At 44.0% G+C, this 16,906-nt stretch overlaps 1 protein-coding gene across 3 annotated transcripts in view; it reads right to left on the bottom strand.

Moving 5' to 3' along the window:
• The window catches only part of LOC115096485 (sulfotransferase 1 family member D1-like), a 48,869-nt gene that overhangs the window by 15,562 nt on the left and 16,401 nt on the right, over positions 1–16,906 (bottom strand). For all 3 annotated transcript variants that reach the window (XM_029611160.1, XM_029611157.1, XM_029611158.1), the window contains exon 2: positions 3,405–3,544. In XM_029611160.1, coding sequence (XP_029467020.1) covers positions 3,405–3,531 — 127 coding nt within the window. In that variant the 5' untranslated portion in view covers positions 3,532–3,544. The remainder of the gene's footprint in view (positions 1–3,404; positions 3,545–16,906) is intronic.

Below are 16,906 nucleotides of genomic sequence, written 5' to 3'. Positions count from 1 at the left end.
CCGTGGGGCATAGGAAACCAGATAAGAGATATTGTGAAAGCTGGGCTGTTTTCAATTACTACCTTCCGATATGCAAAACAGTCTCCCTGCTACTGGGTATCAAACTAAATGGTGATAATTCCTGCTCCTTGATACTTTATTTTTGCTAGGCATGGTTGCAGCCTGCTTACAGATGTGTTATAAGATGTGTTGGCTGTTTGAAGTGTTGGGGCTGCTCCATAGGCTTCTCCCTTTTCTGTAGCAACACCCGATTTTCCTCTGTTAACTTAACCTGGCAGTGGTCTCCTTGGTCTCTAGGGGCAGAGTGGGATGGGTAGGGTTTGTGTGAAAGTGAGAGGATAAATGCGTTGTGTGCCTGGGTATGTTTGTGTTGTGAGAGGTCAGTGGACTGTATTTTGGTATGGCTGAGCAAGACCCCTCGAAGGTCTGCTTGGTTTATTTGTAAGGGTAGGGGTGTTTGACTTTTACAAAATGGAGACTTGCAGCAAGATTATGACACTGCCTGGAGTCCTGGGGGAGGAAGTTCTCCCGATTTGTTTACTTAGGGGTTTCCCCACAGTATGTTATACTCTCATTGCCTTCCACCTCAATGATGCCATGTACTCTGTTCTACACTGTTGTATACAGTGCAAGTCTCATTTCAATAAAAATTATTCTGAAAAAAAAAAGAAGGAAGAAGAGTCTTATCACTCTGTCTGGCCAGAGGAAGAAGATGGAGGAAGAGGAGTCCTGACCACTGGGAGGACTTGAAGGAGGAAGTTTGAGGTAGAAAAGAGAGATGATGAGTGAATGTGTGTGACAGTGTGTATGTGTGCTGGAGAGGGAGTGAAGTGAATGTGAGTGGGTTTTATTTATTTTTAATATACCACATGCATGTAAAAATGTATCCAGGTTGTTCACAGTAATAAAATATATATAATAAAAATAGAAATACAGCACACCCAGACAGTCAAACTAACTAAATTTAGAAAGTAAAATAACACCGATAAAACCATTAAAAAAAGCTATGCTTCATTACATGCATACTACCTCACAAGTGTTTGAGTATGTATGGGAATGGGCAGGCATGTGTGAGAAGGTAGATGTGAATGGGCATGTGAAGGTGAGAGAGGATATATCAGTATGAGCGAGAGTGTGAGGGAGTATATGTAGGTGTTTCAAAGTGTGTGTATTTAAAGCAAAGAAAGTTTGTTCCTCAACCAAAGAAAGACAATCTGAGGATGACTCAACATGAACATTTTCCAGGTATGTAAATGCCCCCAGACCCACCTCGCCCCATCCCAGGCCTTACCCAGTCATGAGTCCATATGTGGTTCTGGAGGCAGAAGAAGATCCTCTGTCACTTCTGCCCCACTGCTTCGGTTTTGTAAAATGGCTACTGGTCCACCCGAAGCTGGCATCATGATGTATGGCTGCCGTGTGCATGAGCACCTCTCAGAGGCACAGACAACTGTGCTAAGAGCATTATATATAATGATGCTGATTGATAAGCAGATCCATTATCTTTACACTTTGTACCAGGTCCTGTGTTTCACTGAGAATTATCTCTAAAGTAGTTCCTCCCCCCATTCCTTTTGTTGGTTATATGACCTGCTGCTGCAGGAAGCAGTCATTTCTAACATACAGTAATATAGTAATGACAGCAGAAAAAGACCAATTGGTCCATCCAGTCTGCCCGGCAAGCTTCTTATGGTAGTATCTGCCACTACATGCAGGTTTTCCCCATGTTTCTGTTAAGGGTAGAAACTGCTATTCTGTGCAGGTTAACCCCAAGCCTTATGTTAAGGGTAGTAATATCAGGTCAAAACAAAGCACTGTCAACTCCATAACAAAATTAATGCTAACATTGTTTACGGGGTGAGCAGCCAACTTCATAATTCAAACAATGCTGCTTGAACATGCTTTGCTTTTGGACTCCTATGCTTTTTCCTTAATGTCTGTAAATTAATAGCCCAGACAGCAAAAGTCGGAGCCCAGTGTTGTCTGTCATCTGAATCCTATTCCCCTTTCCCCCTCCTTCCCCCACCCCCCCCCCCGAAAGATACTGAACAGATCCGGTCCCAAAACTGATCCCTGTGGCACTCCACTTAACACCGTTCTCTCTTCAGAGTAGATGCCATTTAGCATTACATGCTGTCTCCTGTCAGTCAACCAGTTTATAATCTACCAGCTTGGTGCAAAGTCCCAAGCTTCTCATTTATTCACAAGCCTCCTATGCAGGACCTAATCAAAAGCTTTGCTAAAATCCAAATAAATCACATCAAGCGCTCTTCCTTGATCCAATTCTCTAGTTACCCAATCAAAAAAATCAATCTGATTTATCAGACAGGACCTTCTCCTGGTGAATCCATGCTGCCTCAGTTCCAGCAGCTCACCAGTTTGTAGATAGCTCACTATCCTTTCCTTCAGCAGAGTCTCCATTAATTTTCCCACCACCAAGCTAAGGCTAACTAGCCTGTAATTTCCAGCCTCCTCTCTGCTGCCTTTCTGCTATATCTATTAATTTTACCTCCCTAGCATGACCTGATGTGACATTTACCCAGTCAATAGTGGGGTAATTCAAATTTCCCATTAGTAACCTGTTGACAATTGTATTAGCTTGTCTAATCTCTGTTAGCATTTTACAGTTCATTTCCTCATCCTGGCCAGGTGGGTTTAGTATACCCACGCTATTGGTACAGGAATGCAGTGCCTTTCATATCTAGGGCTGGATGGGTCAGGAGTTGATACAGGGATGCAGAGCCTTTCCCTCTAGAGATGGATGGATGGTTCAAGGGACTGGTAGACACATATAGACTATTCCACCTGTACTGCACTGGTGAACATCCTGCTTAATATTAGTGAAATAGATTTGTGATTTCAGTCCAGTGCATAGCGTCACCTTCACAACCAATGGGAAATTTCAGAAAGGTTAAAAGTTAATTTTCTGCCACATGCCACCACCATTACCTAAATCATTCGTAGATGACCTGATTCTGGTTCAGGGTTTCGTATGTAGCTACCTCGCTGCAATCTTTTGAAAGTTATCCCTTGAGCCAAGCCGCAGTGCTGCGGAGCCTTGGTTGGCTTGGGATAGCAGTCCGCAGGGCCGGCGAGCAGAGTTGCTCACCTTGTTATCGGAGCGTGGTCAGAAGGGGGCCGCCTCTCTCCCGTAGTGCACCGCACGTTCATAGGGAACCTGGTGCTAAATCATTCATTCATTACCTGCCTTCAGCTTAGGACTGAGCTTTGGAGCCCTATGAGCTAAAGTAGGAGAGGGGAAGCAGAGTATTTGATCATTTATTTGCATGGATCACATCATTAGAAATCCTTAATATTGGCACATTATTAATTGCTGGGAATCACAGCCTGTATAAAGCTTAAAAGACCTACTTTTAAAAGACAAAAAATGAAAGCCCTCTCACCTGATTTGGGATAGGTAGCTATCAGGACATCTCCAGGTCTGGCTTGGAAATTATAGATCTTCTTCCAGTGGGGGACAATTATATCTGACAGAGGGATCCCTTCTACCAACTTTAACTGGCCGCGCATTGTCTCTGTTTACCTTCAATTAGAAAGAAAATGTGTTCAGACTTTCCCAGGGATTTACTTGCATAACTAAATGTGATTATGATTAGAAAAGACCACTCGTTTTCCCCAAGATGGGGTCCCATGCTTTTGCAACTTTTATTCATAAAGTAATTGAGCTTTATACAATATGAACATCACAGGGGTTGCTAACTCCAGTTCTCAAGAGCCACAAGGAATATACATGATATGTATTTGTATACAATGGAGGCAATGCATTCAAATTTAATGTATGCAAATATCTCATACTGAGAAATTACTACTTACCTGATAATTTCCTTTTCTTTAGATCAGACAGATGAATTCAGAACAAATGGGCTATGCATCTCTACCAGTAGATGGAGATGGAGCAAAGCTGATGTCACAGTATATATATATATATATATATATATATATATATATATATATATATATATATATATCCCTGCAGTGACATCAGCCTGCCAGTATTCTCTTTAAAAGCCAACTGTGGACAGACGAGCAAAAACTTGATTAATAACAGATAACCATTACGGTACTCAGCCAACAGGAAACACTGAACTCAGACAAAGAATGTATCAAAGAATGGACTGGACTAACACTTACCAATAACCCCTGAAACATGTAGCCATATAGGAGGACCATAGCAGAATCATTCAGCAAGCAAGGGTGGGAAACTGAATTAATTTGTCTGGTCTAAAGAAAAGGAAATTAACAGGTAAGTAGTAATTTCTCATTTCTTAAATTCCAGTCAGATGAATTCAGAACCAGTAGGATGTACCCAAGCTACTCCTGAAAAGGGTGGGAGGCTGCCCGCGGTCCTATCAAAACTGCACGTGCAAAGGCTGCATCCTCCTGGGCCAGCATATCCAGATGATAATACCTGGAAAACGTGTGTATGGGGGACCACGTCACAGTTCAGCAAATGTCGAGGGGAGACAACAATTTACCTTCTCTCCATGACATGGCCTGTGCCCTAGTGGCATGAGCCCTAATTTGCCTAGGTAAAAACTGTTCAGCATCCACATACGTAGCCACGACAACCTACTTAATCCAGCGAGCTATTGTAGCTCACAAAGTCATCTCGCCCTGTTTACCTTCACCGTGGAGGACAAACAGGCAATTTGTCTTCCAGAAAGGTTTAGAAACCTCCAGATACCTCATGATGTGTCTTGACATCTAAGGGTTGCAACAGGCGATATTCCTCCGCATCTCCCTATTCAGAGACAGCAGGGAAATGGACTGATTCAAGTGAAAATCTAAGACCACTTTTGGCAAAAAAGAAGGAACAGTACACAGCTTTATCACCCCTGGAGTCACTCGAAGAAATGGCACCTGGCAAAACAAGGCCTGCAGCTCGGATATTCTACGCACAGAACAAATTACCACAAGAAACACCATTTTCAATGTCAGCAACCGCAACAAAACTTTACGCATTGGTCGAAATGTAGGACCCGCTAAGAAATCCGGTAACCTCAAGGGAGGACGAAAATGTTTCACTTCTTTCAAGAAACAGGCCACATCTGGATGAGCCAACAAGGGTCCACCATTCACTTGACCCCTGAAATAGGCAAGAACTGCTACCTTTACCTTCAAAGAATTAAGGGCCTATCCTTTATTCAATCCATCCTGCAAAAATTCTAAAATGAGCGGGATCTGAACTGAACGAGGAAGCACCCCTTGATCCTCACATCAAGGCTCAAACACTTGCCAAACCCACACATAGGCTAAGGAAGTGGAGAATTTTCTTGCTCGCAGCAAGGTGGCAATCACTGCAGTAGAAGATCTATACTTCAGCAAGCGAGCCCTCTCAAGGACCTTACCGTAAGATAAAATAGAGTCAGATCTTCGTGAAGAACAAGCCCCTGCCACAACATATCCCTGTGCGCCAATAACTGGAGGGGGGAATCTACTAGGAGCCTTTGCAGATACCTACACCATGGTCTCCTGGGCCAACCTGGTGCAACCAGAACACCATATCTCGGTGACTCTCGACCCTCAGAACCATTCTATCCTACAGGCCATCGGGAAAAGGCGTACAGTAGTTTGTCCTCCAGCCATTCCTGCATGAGAGCATCAAAACCCAATGAATTTAGACCTCTCCAGCAACTGAAGAATCGAGGAACCTTCGTATTGCGAGAAGTTATCAGCATGTCCAGAAATGAAAGGCCCCAGCAATCCATAATTAGCTGAAACGCCTCGTCTGACAATAGCCATTCTCTGCCTCCTGAGAAAGTCTGCTCTTATATTATCTTTTCCTGCAATGTGCAAGGCTGAGATCTCCTGAAGATGCACTTTCGCCCATTCCTTAAATTGTTCTATTTCCTGCGACACTTGCTGGCTCCTACTTCCTCCCTGCCAATTGATGTAGGCCACTGTTGTTGCATTGTCTGACATTATCCAGACCGCTCGACTCTTCAGCCTGCCACAAACTGCAAGCAACCCAACCAGACTGACCAGGCTTCCAGCCGACTGAGGTTCCAGAGACACTTTTCTGCATTCCAGCGCCCTTGCGCTGTAGTTCCTGAAAGTCAGCTCCCCAACCCTGGAGGCTCACATCTGTTGTAAGCACTACCCAGTCTGGTGATTTTTGGGAAATCCCTTTTCTTAGATGGTCTGCTTGTAACCACCACTGTAGTTGAGAGAAGACCTCCATCAGCATGTGGAGCCAAATCAAATATTCCTGAGACTGTGGGCTCCAATGAGACAGCAGGGAGCGCTAAAGCGGACACATATACGCCCTCACCCACAGCACCATTTCCAGGATCTCCACCATCAATCCGAGCACCTGTACATAGGAGAACACATATTGTATTCATTAACAGATGTAACTGCACCAACATCTGCAAACGACCCTCCAGCAGGAAATGCCTGCACTGCGTTGTGTCAAACCGAACACTGAGATACTCCAGTGACTGAGATGGCTCCTACAACAAGGAGATCACCTTGCCTGACACCAGGAGTCTCTTCCAAAGACTTGGCCCAAATCAGCCAGTCGTCCAAGTGTGGGTATACCAGAATCCCATCCTCTCTCAACTCTGCCGCCACCACCACCCTAACCTTGGAAATAATTCTGGGAGCAATGGCCAGACCAAAGAGCAGCACTCAAAACTGATAATGACATCCCAAAACCGCGAATCACAGAAAATGTTTGTGCTCTAGTGGATGGGAATATGCAGGTATGCCTCAGAGAGATCAAAGGAGGTCAGAAACTCCCCTAACTAAGAACATAAGAACACAAGAAAATGCCATACTGGGTCAGACCAAGGGTCCATGAAGCCCAGCATCCTGTTTCCAACAGTGGCCAATCCAGGCCATAAGAACCTGGCAAGTACCCAAAAACTAAGTCTATTCCATGTTACCATTGCTAATGGCAGTGGCTATTCTCTAAGTGAACTTAATAGCAGGTAATGGACTTCTCCTCCAAGAACTTATCCAATCCTTTTTTAAACACAGCTATACTAACTGCACTAACCACATCCTCTGGCAACAAATTCCAGAGTTTAATTGTGCGTTGAGTAAAAAAGAACTTTCTCCGATTAGTTTTAAATGTGCCCCATGTTAACTTAATGGATTACCCCCTAGTCTTTCTACTATCCAAAAGAGTAAATAACCGATTCACATCTACCCATTCTAGACCTCTCATGATTTTAAACACCTCTATCATATCCCCCCTCAGTTGTCTCTTCTCCAAGCTGAAAAGTCCTAACCTCTTTAGTCTTTCCTCATAAAAGAGTTGTTCCATTCCCCTTATCATTTTGGTAGCCCTTCTCTGTACCTTCTCCATTGCAATTATATCTTTTTTGAGATGCGGCGACCAGAATTGTACATAGTATTCAAGGTGCGGTCTCACCATGGAGCGATACAGAGGTAGTATGACATTTTCCATTTTATTCACCATTTCCTTTCTAATAATTCCCAACATTCTGTTTGCTTTTTTGACTGCCGCAGCACACTGAACCGACGATTTCAATGTGTTATCCACTATGACGCCTAGATCTCTTTCTTGGGTTGTAGCACCTAATATGGAACCCAACATTGTGTAATTAAAGCATGGGTTATTTTTCCCTATATGCATCACCTTGCACTTATCCACATTAAATTTCATCTGCCATTTGGATGCCCAATTTTCCAGTCTCACAAGGTCTTCCTGCAATTTATCACAATCTGCTTGTGATTTAACTACTCTGAACAATTTTGTGTCATCTGCAAATTTGATTATCTCACTCGTCGTATTTCTTTCCAGATCATTTATAAATATATTGAAAAGTAAGGGTCCCAATACAGATCCCTGAGGCACTCCAGTGTCCACTACCTTCCACTGAGAAAATTGCCCATTTAATCCTTACTCTCTGTTTCCTGTCTTTTAGCCAGTTTGCAATCCACGAAAGGACATAGCCACCTATCCCATGACTTTTTACTTTTTCTAGAAGCCTCTCATGAGGAACTTTGTCAAACGCCTTCTGAAAATCCAAGTATACTATATCTACCGTTATCACTGAGCAAAAGGTCTCCATTCAAAAATGAGTCACCCGCAAATGACGGTTGATCCCTTTGAAATCCAAGATGGGACGAAAAGAGCTCTCCTTCTTGGGCATAACAAACAAATGGAATATTGGCCTATTTTTTCTTGAAATGTGGGCACTGGAACTACAGCCCACAGACTAAGGAGCCTTCACAATGTACAATGAACACTGCCTGTTCTCTTCTACAGGGAGTGGCAAGGAGACACCATGAACACTTCCTGAAGAACACTGCAAAACTCCAGCACATATCCAACTCATATCACCTCCAAGATCCACCGGTCTGACGAGATCTCAACCCACCTCTGATGAAAGAGAGCAGCGACTCCTTATCTCCTGCTCCTGGGGGTGGGTCGGCACACCTTCAGTGGGAGGTGTCTCCACCACCCGAACCTGCATCCCCATCAGGGATGAAAGGATTGAGATCTATCAAACGAGCGAGTCCTCTGAAAGGCAGCTCCTCTGTAGGGTCAAAAACGCTTGGATCCTCTAGTATGACTTCTCATGATAAAGGAGTGTGGCCTCTGCTTCTTATCTTCTGGCAACCAAGGAACCAGGAAATTGCCCCACTTATTGGCCATTTTCTCCAACTTGCACCCAAACAAGAGTGAGCCTTTAAAGGGCAACTTTGTAAGGCCAGCCTTGGAGGTTGCATCGGCCAACCAATTTTTCAGGCCATCCTGTAAAAATTCCAGAATCATGGGGATCTTGACCATTTGTGGGAGCACCCCACACTACTCACACCAGGCCTCAAATATTCCCCAGATCCGTATGTATGCCAGGGACAATGAGAACTTCCGCGCGCAGAGTAATGTGGCAATCACGGCCGCTGAATAATCACGCTTCGTCAGATGAGCTCTCTCAAGGGACAGACCATAAGAGAGAACTGAGCTGAATCTTCGTGAAGAATCTGGCCTTGCTGGAGAAGGTCCATGTGCAGGGGGAGGTAGAGAGGACTCTCCATGAGAAGCCTCTGCATACCATGGGTATCTAGGTCAATCTGAGGCCAGCAGAAGGACTAATCCTCTGTGGGGTTTGATCTTGTGGATGATCTTGCCAAGTAGAGGCCACGGAGGGAAGGCATACATTAAGTCCTCCTATGGCCAGGTCTGGACGAGGGCGTCGATCCCTTGGGAGTGCTGATCTCATCTGCAACTTAAGAACTAGGGAACCTTCGCATTGTCCCTGGGCTGTCAGTTCCTGACAGTGAGCACCCCACCCTCGGAGGCTCACATCTGTCATGAGAATGATCCAGCTTGGTAGGGAGAGGCTTATGCCCTTGCTTAGGTGAACTTCCTGTAACACCAGAGGAGCCGAGAGCATACTTCCATCAATAGGTGGAGGCTAATCGAGTAGTCTTGAGACAGTGGGCTCCAGCGTGAAAGTAGGGAGTGTTGGAGAGGCCGCATGTGTGCGCTCACCCACAGTACTATGTCCAGGGTTGATGCCATGAGGCTGAGGACCTGGAGATAGTCCCACAACTTGGGACACATTGTGTTCATCAACCGACGTACTTGGTCCATCAGTTTACTCCTCCTCCTCAAAGGAGGGAGGAAGACCTTGTCCTTCTTGGTGTCAAATCGGAACCCCAGGTACTCTAAGGACTGGTAGGGCTTGAGGCTGCTCTTGTCCATGTTCACAACCCAACTGAGTTCCTGTAGGAGGGACCTGACCCTGCTGGTCACCTGGAGGCTCTCTTCCAACAACTTCGCCCGGATCAGCCAGTCATCCAAGTAAGGGTGTGTCAGTATCCCTTCTTTCCTCAATGCTGCCGCCACGACTACCCTAATTTTGGAGAATGTTCTGGGGCAATTGCCAGGCCAAAGGGCAACGCCTGGAATTGGTAATGTCGGCCCAGTACTGCAAAGCGTAGAAAACACTAGTGGTCTTGATGGATTGGAATATGAAGGTAGGCTTCCGAGAGGTCCAGGGAGGCTAAGAACTCTCCCGGTTGCACTGTCATTATGACAGAGCGGAGGGTTTCCATGCGGAAGTGAATTATCCCCAGATGATGGTTGATGCTCTTGAGATCCATAATGGTTCAGAAAAACCCTCCTTTTTGGGCACGATGAAATAGAGGGTGTTTGGTGACATTGAGACGCACGGACCTTCAATCTGCCGAATGCAGCTTTATATAAATATATGTATATGTATAAGTGCAACATTGTATCTTGTAACAGAGGAAAAACTGAATGTGGTCTTTTAAACACTGATGTGTGAGCTAATATGATCATTACAGCCCCTGAAACAGCTCGGTCATTTGAGCGAAACTTGGCCAGAGTCGGGCTTTATTTTCAACTGTACCACATTGTAATAATAAAGGATCCCTGTTTTATTGATCTACTCTCTTTGGTTGCTACTATAATATTGATTTTATACATCCCATGTAGCTTTATATTTAAACTGTTCATTTTTCAGAGCACATCCCAGCCATTCAGTATCAGCAGTATTGCATACCTGTTTATGTTAGTGTGCCATGCAAGGGCTGTATTTTCAAAAAAGCATTTCTGGTGAGATCTAAACCAGAACCAATGTACTGGTCTTAAACTATAAACCATCCAACCCCCCCCCCCCCAACCCGCCAAGAACAACCCAGTGACCCTCCCACTCCCCAAAACCCAATACTCATCCCAGCACAGCAGATATTTATCATGGTGACCTCAAGCGCATCTCTTGCAGGGAGGGAAATTAAAGCAAGAAAAAAAAAAAAGTCCATTTAAAAAGCAAGATGGCAAAAAAAAAAAAAAAGGCAAGATGTATGATCGCAGGATCACATGGCTCTCTTAACTGCTTGTAAGCACGACATGGAAAGGCCCCAAAGTAAAAAGATAATCCATAGAACAGTCCCACCCATCCCCAGACTGGCCCTGACACGTGTTGATAAAATCACCGCAAAGCACATCTAGCAGGAAGAAACTTAGGAGCCAGTCAAGAAAGCCAGACCAGAGAGCACAGACATGACAGATTAAAAATAAGGATTAGACTCTGGTTAGTTTCGAGCAGCCAGCAAAACCGAAAGAGAGAAGTCAGGCTAGATAAGCATTTAAGCAAACGTATAGCGATTGTTCCAGCCTGAGATGTGGAGAGTACACTTCACCCATGCACCAATAAACAGAGCCAGCGAGTAGCAAAGGAAAAAATAAACCTGTGATTCCCCCACAATCAAACAATAAAAGAAATAGACACAACAGACATAAACCCAGGTAACCAAATGTTGTAAAAGGTAGAGGCCACTGTCTGTCCATGGATCTTGGAACTTCCATTGAAGTGATAATAACAAGTTACATGAGCTGCTCCCACCAAGCAAGGCAAGCCATAGCAGCAGACATAGAAAGGCCGAGTGCCTAGGAGGAGCTAGACTGCAAGGCTGCCTGGTTAATATTCTTGAGCAGCCTCTCAGCATCTTCGATCACGGCACTGATGGTAGTTTTATTTTGAACTGTCACACACAATTTCGCCGGGTAAACCAAGGCATAGCGTGCTCCAATATTCTGAATCTCATGCTTCGCTGCACTGAAGGCCTGTTGTTGACGCTGCAATTCCAGGGAAATTTCCTGGAACACCATCATTTTATGGCCTTGATAAAGGAGGTTGCCAGCTGTGTGTGCTGTATTAAGTATTAACTGATTGTCCAGAAAATTATGCTATCTTACAATCAGTCGGGCTAATTTTCAGAAGCCCTTGTGCATAAAACAGGGGGTTATGCACGTGGCCAGGCCTTGCGTGTGCCGCGCACATTTTCGGAAGGGCCCGGCCATACACATAAAACCCGTTACGTGCTGAAGTGCCGGGCCTCTCCAAAGAGGTGGGCTGGAGGCATGGGCTGGGCAGGGAGGGGTGGAGGGTGGGCTAGGACAGCGATATTAGCTGTTGTCCCTGGGAAGTACGTGCCAGCAGCCAGCTGGCGCATGGAATCGACTGCTGCTGCAAAGGAGCAGGAAAGTAAAAAATAAAAAAAACAACTAAGAGTTAGGTAGGGGATAGGGGTTGGGGAGGAGAGAAGGTAGGCAGGTTAGATAGGGGTATCGGAAAATTCAAGGCACGGACTGGGAGGGAACTGAGGAAGCCTTATTCGCATCACCAGACGTTGCATTGTAAAATCCCCCCCACCCCCCCGCTGGTGCATGTATGTTATAAAATTGGCGCAACAATGTGCACACACGTGCGGTTCTTAAAATCAACCCTAGTGTGCATAGCTGTCTACTGCGCACAGGAACAGGAGCCATAATTCCATGGATACGATCCATCTTTATGGCAAAATTCTTCTCCCTCCAGGCCCAGAATGTTTGGAAGCCAGCGTGCCGTGAAGGAAACTGGTCAGTGCCCTACAACTTCTCTGGCAATCCAATGAGCAACAAGTTTGTATGGCGCAACTGATTTTTTTAAGTCATCAAGTTTAAAAGTTAGCAAAACTTGCGACCTTTCAAACTTATCAATTTTGGCATGCATGGAGGTGAGCGAGTCTTCCAATTCATATACACAAGTCTCAACTTCTGAGTACAGTTTTCTGTGACTGATTCAATAAGCTGGACAATTTTCTCCACCACGACACTGAGCTCTTACCGCCATCTGCATCGATAATGGAGTCTTCTAGCTCATTATCAGAGGGATGCGTGTCAGCCATGCTGTCAGTTTCAGAAAGTGAAATCTTAAGTGATTTTTATCAGTTTTGTGCTTCTGTTCTCGCACAGGGTTGGTATGGAACTCTGGCCCGAGTCTTTAGATACTAATATTAAGTTGCTGCAGCAAAATATTTTGTGTAAGGCATAATGAAAGGATAGGCCTGGTGGGAGTTCAGCCTGTCACAGCCTCTTGGCTTAGAGCATAACTGGAAGTCCTCTGTTTTTATAGTCACTTTATTATGTATACTGAAAAAAAAGTCAAGCTATAAGGAAAAGAATAAATGGACATAAATCTGACATTAGGAATGGCAACATTCAGAAACCAGTAGGAGAACATTTCAACCTTCCAGGACATTCTCTATCTGACTTTAAGGTTGCCATACCCCTAGAAAAGAACTTAAAAGGATCACTCCGGGCAGGAAACTGCTGAATTGGAACTCATTAAAAAGATTAACACCATTGCCCTATGTCTGAACAGAGACAATGGTTTCTTGACTCACTTCAACTATCTATGAACTTCTCTGTTATCAGATCATTCTGACTTTTCATTCACACTTATCTCAGTTGTCAGTAGGCTATATTATAATGGTATTAACACCCTCTCCACACCATGTCTACCTAATTCAATGTCTTCTCTCTGTTCTGTACATATTTTACTCATCCCTTGTACATCACTTCATGCATCTGATGAAGTGGACTCCCTTCATTTTTGCTACACCAGACTAACACAGCTATCCCACTGAAGATTATTCTGTATTAGTTAGGCATTCTGCTAGTTGGCAATATAGTTTCTTTGTAGGGACCGAGAACAGCCTGGGCTTGTTCTGTTTTCTTAGTAGGGGATGTATTGGAGAAAAAAGTAGGAGAATGTGAGAGGCATTTTTCTCTGCTACTTTTTATACTTTTGGTTTTACATGAGAAAAAGCATATCAGTTTCAGTCATTCTTACATAACTTGAATGTTTTAAATGATAATGTCAATTAAAATTAATATTCAAGCATCCTTATGTAAAAATCCGATAATGAGATTTTTTTTCCTCGAGTTTTTGTGTAAATTGCTGCAAGGTATTGGATGGCAGTGATTAAGAAATGTACAAATAGTGAAGAAGACTGTGTCATGCATGATATATTATAATACTACTACCGATGCAGAGAGGGAAAAGAAACAGAATCTGGCATTCTGAGGAGATGAGGGGAATGCTTAGTGCTGGACAGAGATTCCTGGATGGGAGAGGGGAGACGAGGGGTTATGTGAACGGTTATAGCGAGGTCGGGGGATTCTAGTAAAAGGTGATGGGGTTGTGTGAAAGAAATTGCGAGGGGGGGGGGGTTGGTTCAGGATAATCATCAGCTTGTGGCACTGGAGAACTGAAGTTGCCTGGCCTTGATTTAAATCTCAGCACAACACTATGAAAAGGTTGCCCACCCCTGGTCTATGTTTTAATGTTCCTATTTTTTTACAGACAAGTCTTTCTTTGCCTTTTTTTTCCCTGACAATACATTTCCTGATGTTTGGCAAACCTGAGTGCACACCACCTTGTACCTCTGCAAAAGTATCAAATTAAATAAGGAGGCTCATCTGCACTAGTGTAGTGAGCTTATCACATAACAGGACCCGGCCAAAAATAAGCCAAAACACCCATTGTTTCAGTCAGTCATACCAGTCTGGTCAACAGGGATACATCTGCACAGTACTGTCCTGCCGGCACACATAGCCAGTCTGCTTTTCAGGCTATCCAAAATGACTATGCAAGACAGCTTTCTAGGCCTCAGAAGACCCAGTGTTTGTAAAGCTCTCTTATGCATGTTCAAGATGGAAAGTCTAAAAACCAGATCAGTTTGGTGTGCCTACAGGACAGGGTTGAGAACCACTGCCTTAATAAATCAGAAATAGGCTAGTGCCACCACGGTAAGGGGTGGTAGCAGCCACAGCTGCACCAAGCATTGCTTTCTTTAGTTTTGCATTTTAGGCTTTATGCATTTAAAAAAAAAAAAAAAAAAGTCGTTTGACTCATAGCGCCAGCTTCAGAATGCTGCCCCTGAGATTGTTCAAAGCAGTGTGTGTGTGTGTGTGTGTGTGCGCGCGCGTGTGTGTGTGTGGTGTGCGTGCACCTGCGCGCATGTGTTGGGGGAAGGGAGTTCCCTCCCAGAGTGCCGCAGCGGTGCCCCTTTGAACTACCATCATTGCCCTTTGCCATACCACCGGTTGCACAGCCCTATCGATTCACTCTGCTTCATCCCAGATCTGATACAGTCACTGATGGTAAACTTCCCTGTTATTAACCAGGATTCCCTGAGCAGGGGTGGGGAGATAACTTTCAAGGTCCTTAGCACTGCAAACACTTCACGGTTCTTGTACACTAAGAAGCAAAAAAAAAAAAAAAAGACCACTGGAAGCTGATTTGGATTCCAGCATTATTTTTACTGATCTGTTATGAAATGATGAAAATACTCTTTACAGCTGTTTGGTTCACTTATCAACGTTACAAGTACGTCTGAATAAATCTGTGACTTCTCAAAGTCCAGTTTAAAGTTTAACCTGGTAAAGCCAATTAATTCTGTCTTTCATCCACTGTTTTCCCCATCTCATGGGTATACAGTAAATGTAGTGCTTCCCTCCCAATGTAGGGGAAATGTTAAAGATGAAATCCAGTCTTACACAGTCATTGATCTCCTACCTTCTTACACTCTTTGGTCTCCTCACAGTACCTGAAAGGCACCAGTTATTCTCCTCTTATCCCTTTTAGTATCAGAGCAAAACTGCTGTTACTCCTCTTCTCCCCAATCTCCAAAGCCCAAAAACTAATGTAATCTGAGGACCACAACTAAATACAACCACCAACTATGTCACTCAGTAGTATATTTGTAAGTATATTCCACCGCTCGTATCTCTTTATTTGTATCAATAATCTTTTTTCATATTTTTATATATATTATATTTTTGTAGGACCTTCAAGTACTCAGCATGCTTCATAACATACTGCTTTTACTCTTTAGTCTGTTTTTATTTATAATTTATTCAACATTTTCTTTGTTCACTAAAAAACCCCTCACTTTCAGAGGTTTAACGTGCATCCCTCTTATACTGAAGATCCCTCATTAGAGAGTCACTCTTAAACAATACCACTTTTGGAATGGCTCAAAATAAATGGCATAAAGTGGTATTGTTTAAGAGTGACTGCTCTAATGAGGGATCTTCAGTATAAGAGCAATGCACGTTAACTCCTCTTCTCCCAACATCTCCAATTAATCTGAACGGGGTTCATGACGACTCCTTTCTTCTCCCGTCTCTCCTCTGGATGGCTGTAAGTCCTCTCTCTCCACAGATCCCAATGATCTCAAATTTCTTTTTTAGGAAAGGGAACATCTCTCATAGTTGATAAAACAGAAAAATAGAAAGTAACTGAGCCCCTAGGTAAAGGGTACTAAATTTACAAAACTCATCACAAAATATAAAAAGAAAAGGCAGGGGTATGATAAAGGTCTCCATGGAGGCATTACGATTTAAACAAAAACAGAGGAAACAGAAAATCCACAACATAAGATGCTGGTCGAGCATTTATATTAAAGGAACACACCATGTACACTCTTCCACATGGGGAGGGGGGGGGCCTACCTACCCACATTGTTACTATGCTTCCTCCCCACACAAATGGAATATTCTGTATGGTCCTGACAGAGATCTAACAGGATCTCTGCGCTTCAGACAGAACCCAAGCTGGTAACTTTCAGGGTTAAGGAAACAAGGGTACCCTTCCCCCCAAGAAGGGAGAGCGTAAAAATATTTCCCTCTTCCAGCCTTTGTCATGGGAGAAGAACGTGTTTAACTATACTACAGCACTTTGCTTTTTAGGGAGCAGAACGAATAAAAGATTATGGAGGCATTAAAGCAGAAGGAAGAAACATGATTAACAGCAACTTCAAAGGCTTCCCAGAAGAATTAGTGGCATTTAGAAAACACTTAGGGCAGGGCTTCTCAAACTTTTATCCAGTATCAACCTGTTTTAGCATTTGAAAATTCACATGACCCCAGAGGACAACCAAAACAACTAAGAAGGGGCGGGTCCGGTACCACCCTGTGCCAACAATTGTTGTGCTGCCCCCCTCCCTGCCCCATTTTCATTTAGCCTCTGGCTTGTGCCCACCAAAAAGAGCCCAGCTCCTCCAGCAACCTAAACTTTAAAAACTCCCACCCCCCACCTCCGGATCTTCACCC

This window comes from Rhinatrema bivittatum, chromosome 8 (assembly GCF_901001135.1).
Source record: "Rhinatrema bivittatum chromosome 8, aRhiBiv1.1, whole genome shotgun sequence".
NCBI lineage: Eukaryota > Metazoa > Chordata > Amphibia > Gymnophiona > Rhinatrematidae > Rhinatrema > Rhinatrema bivittatum.
This window is presented reverse-complemented; position numbering and strand designations above follow the sequence as displayed.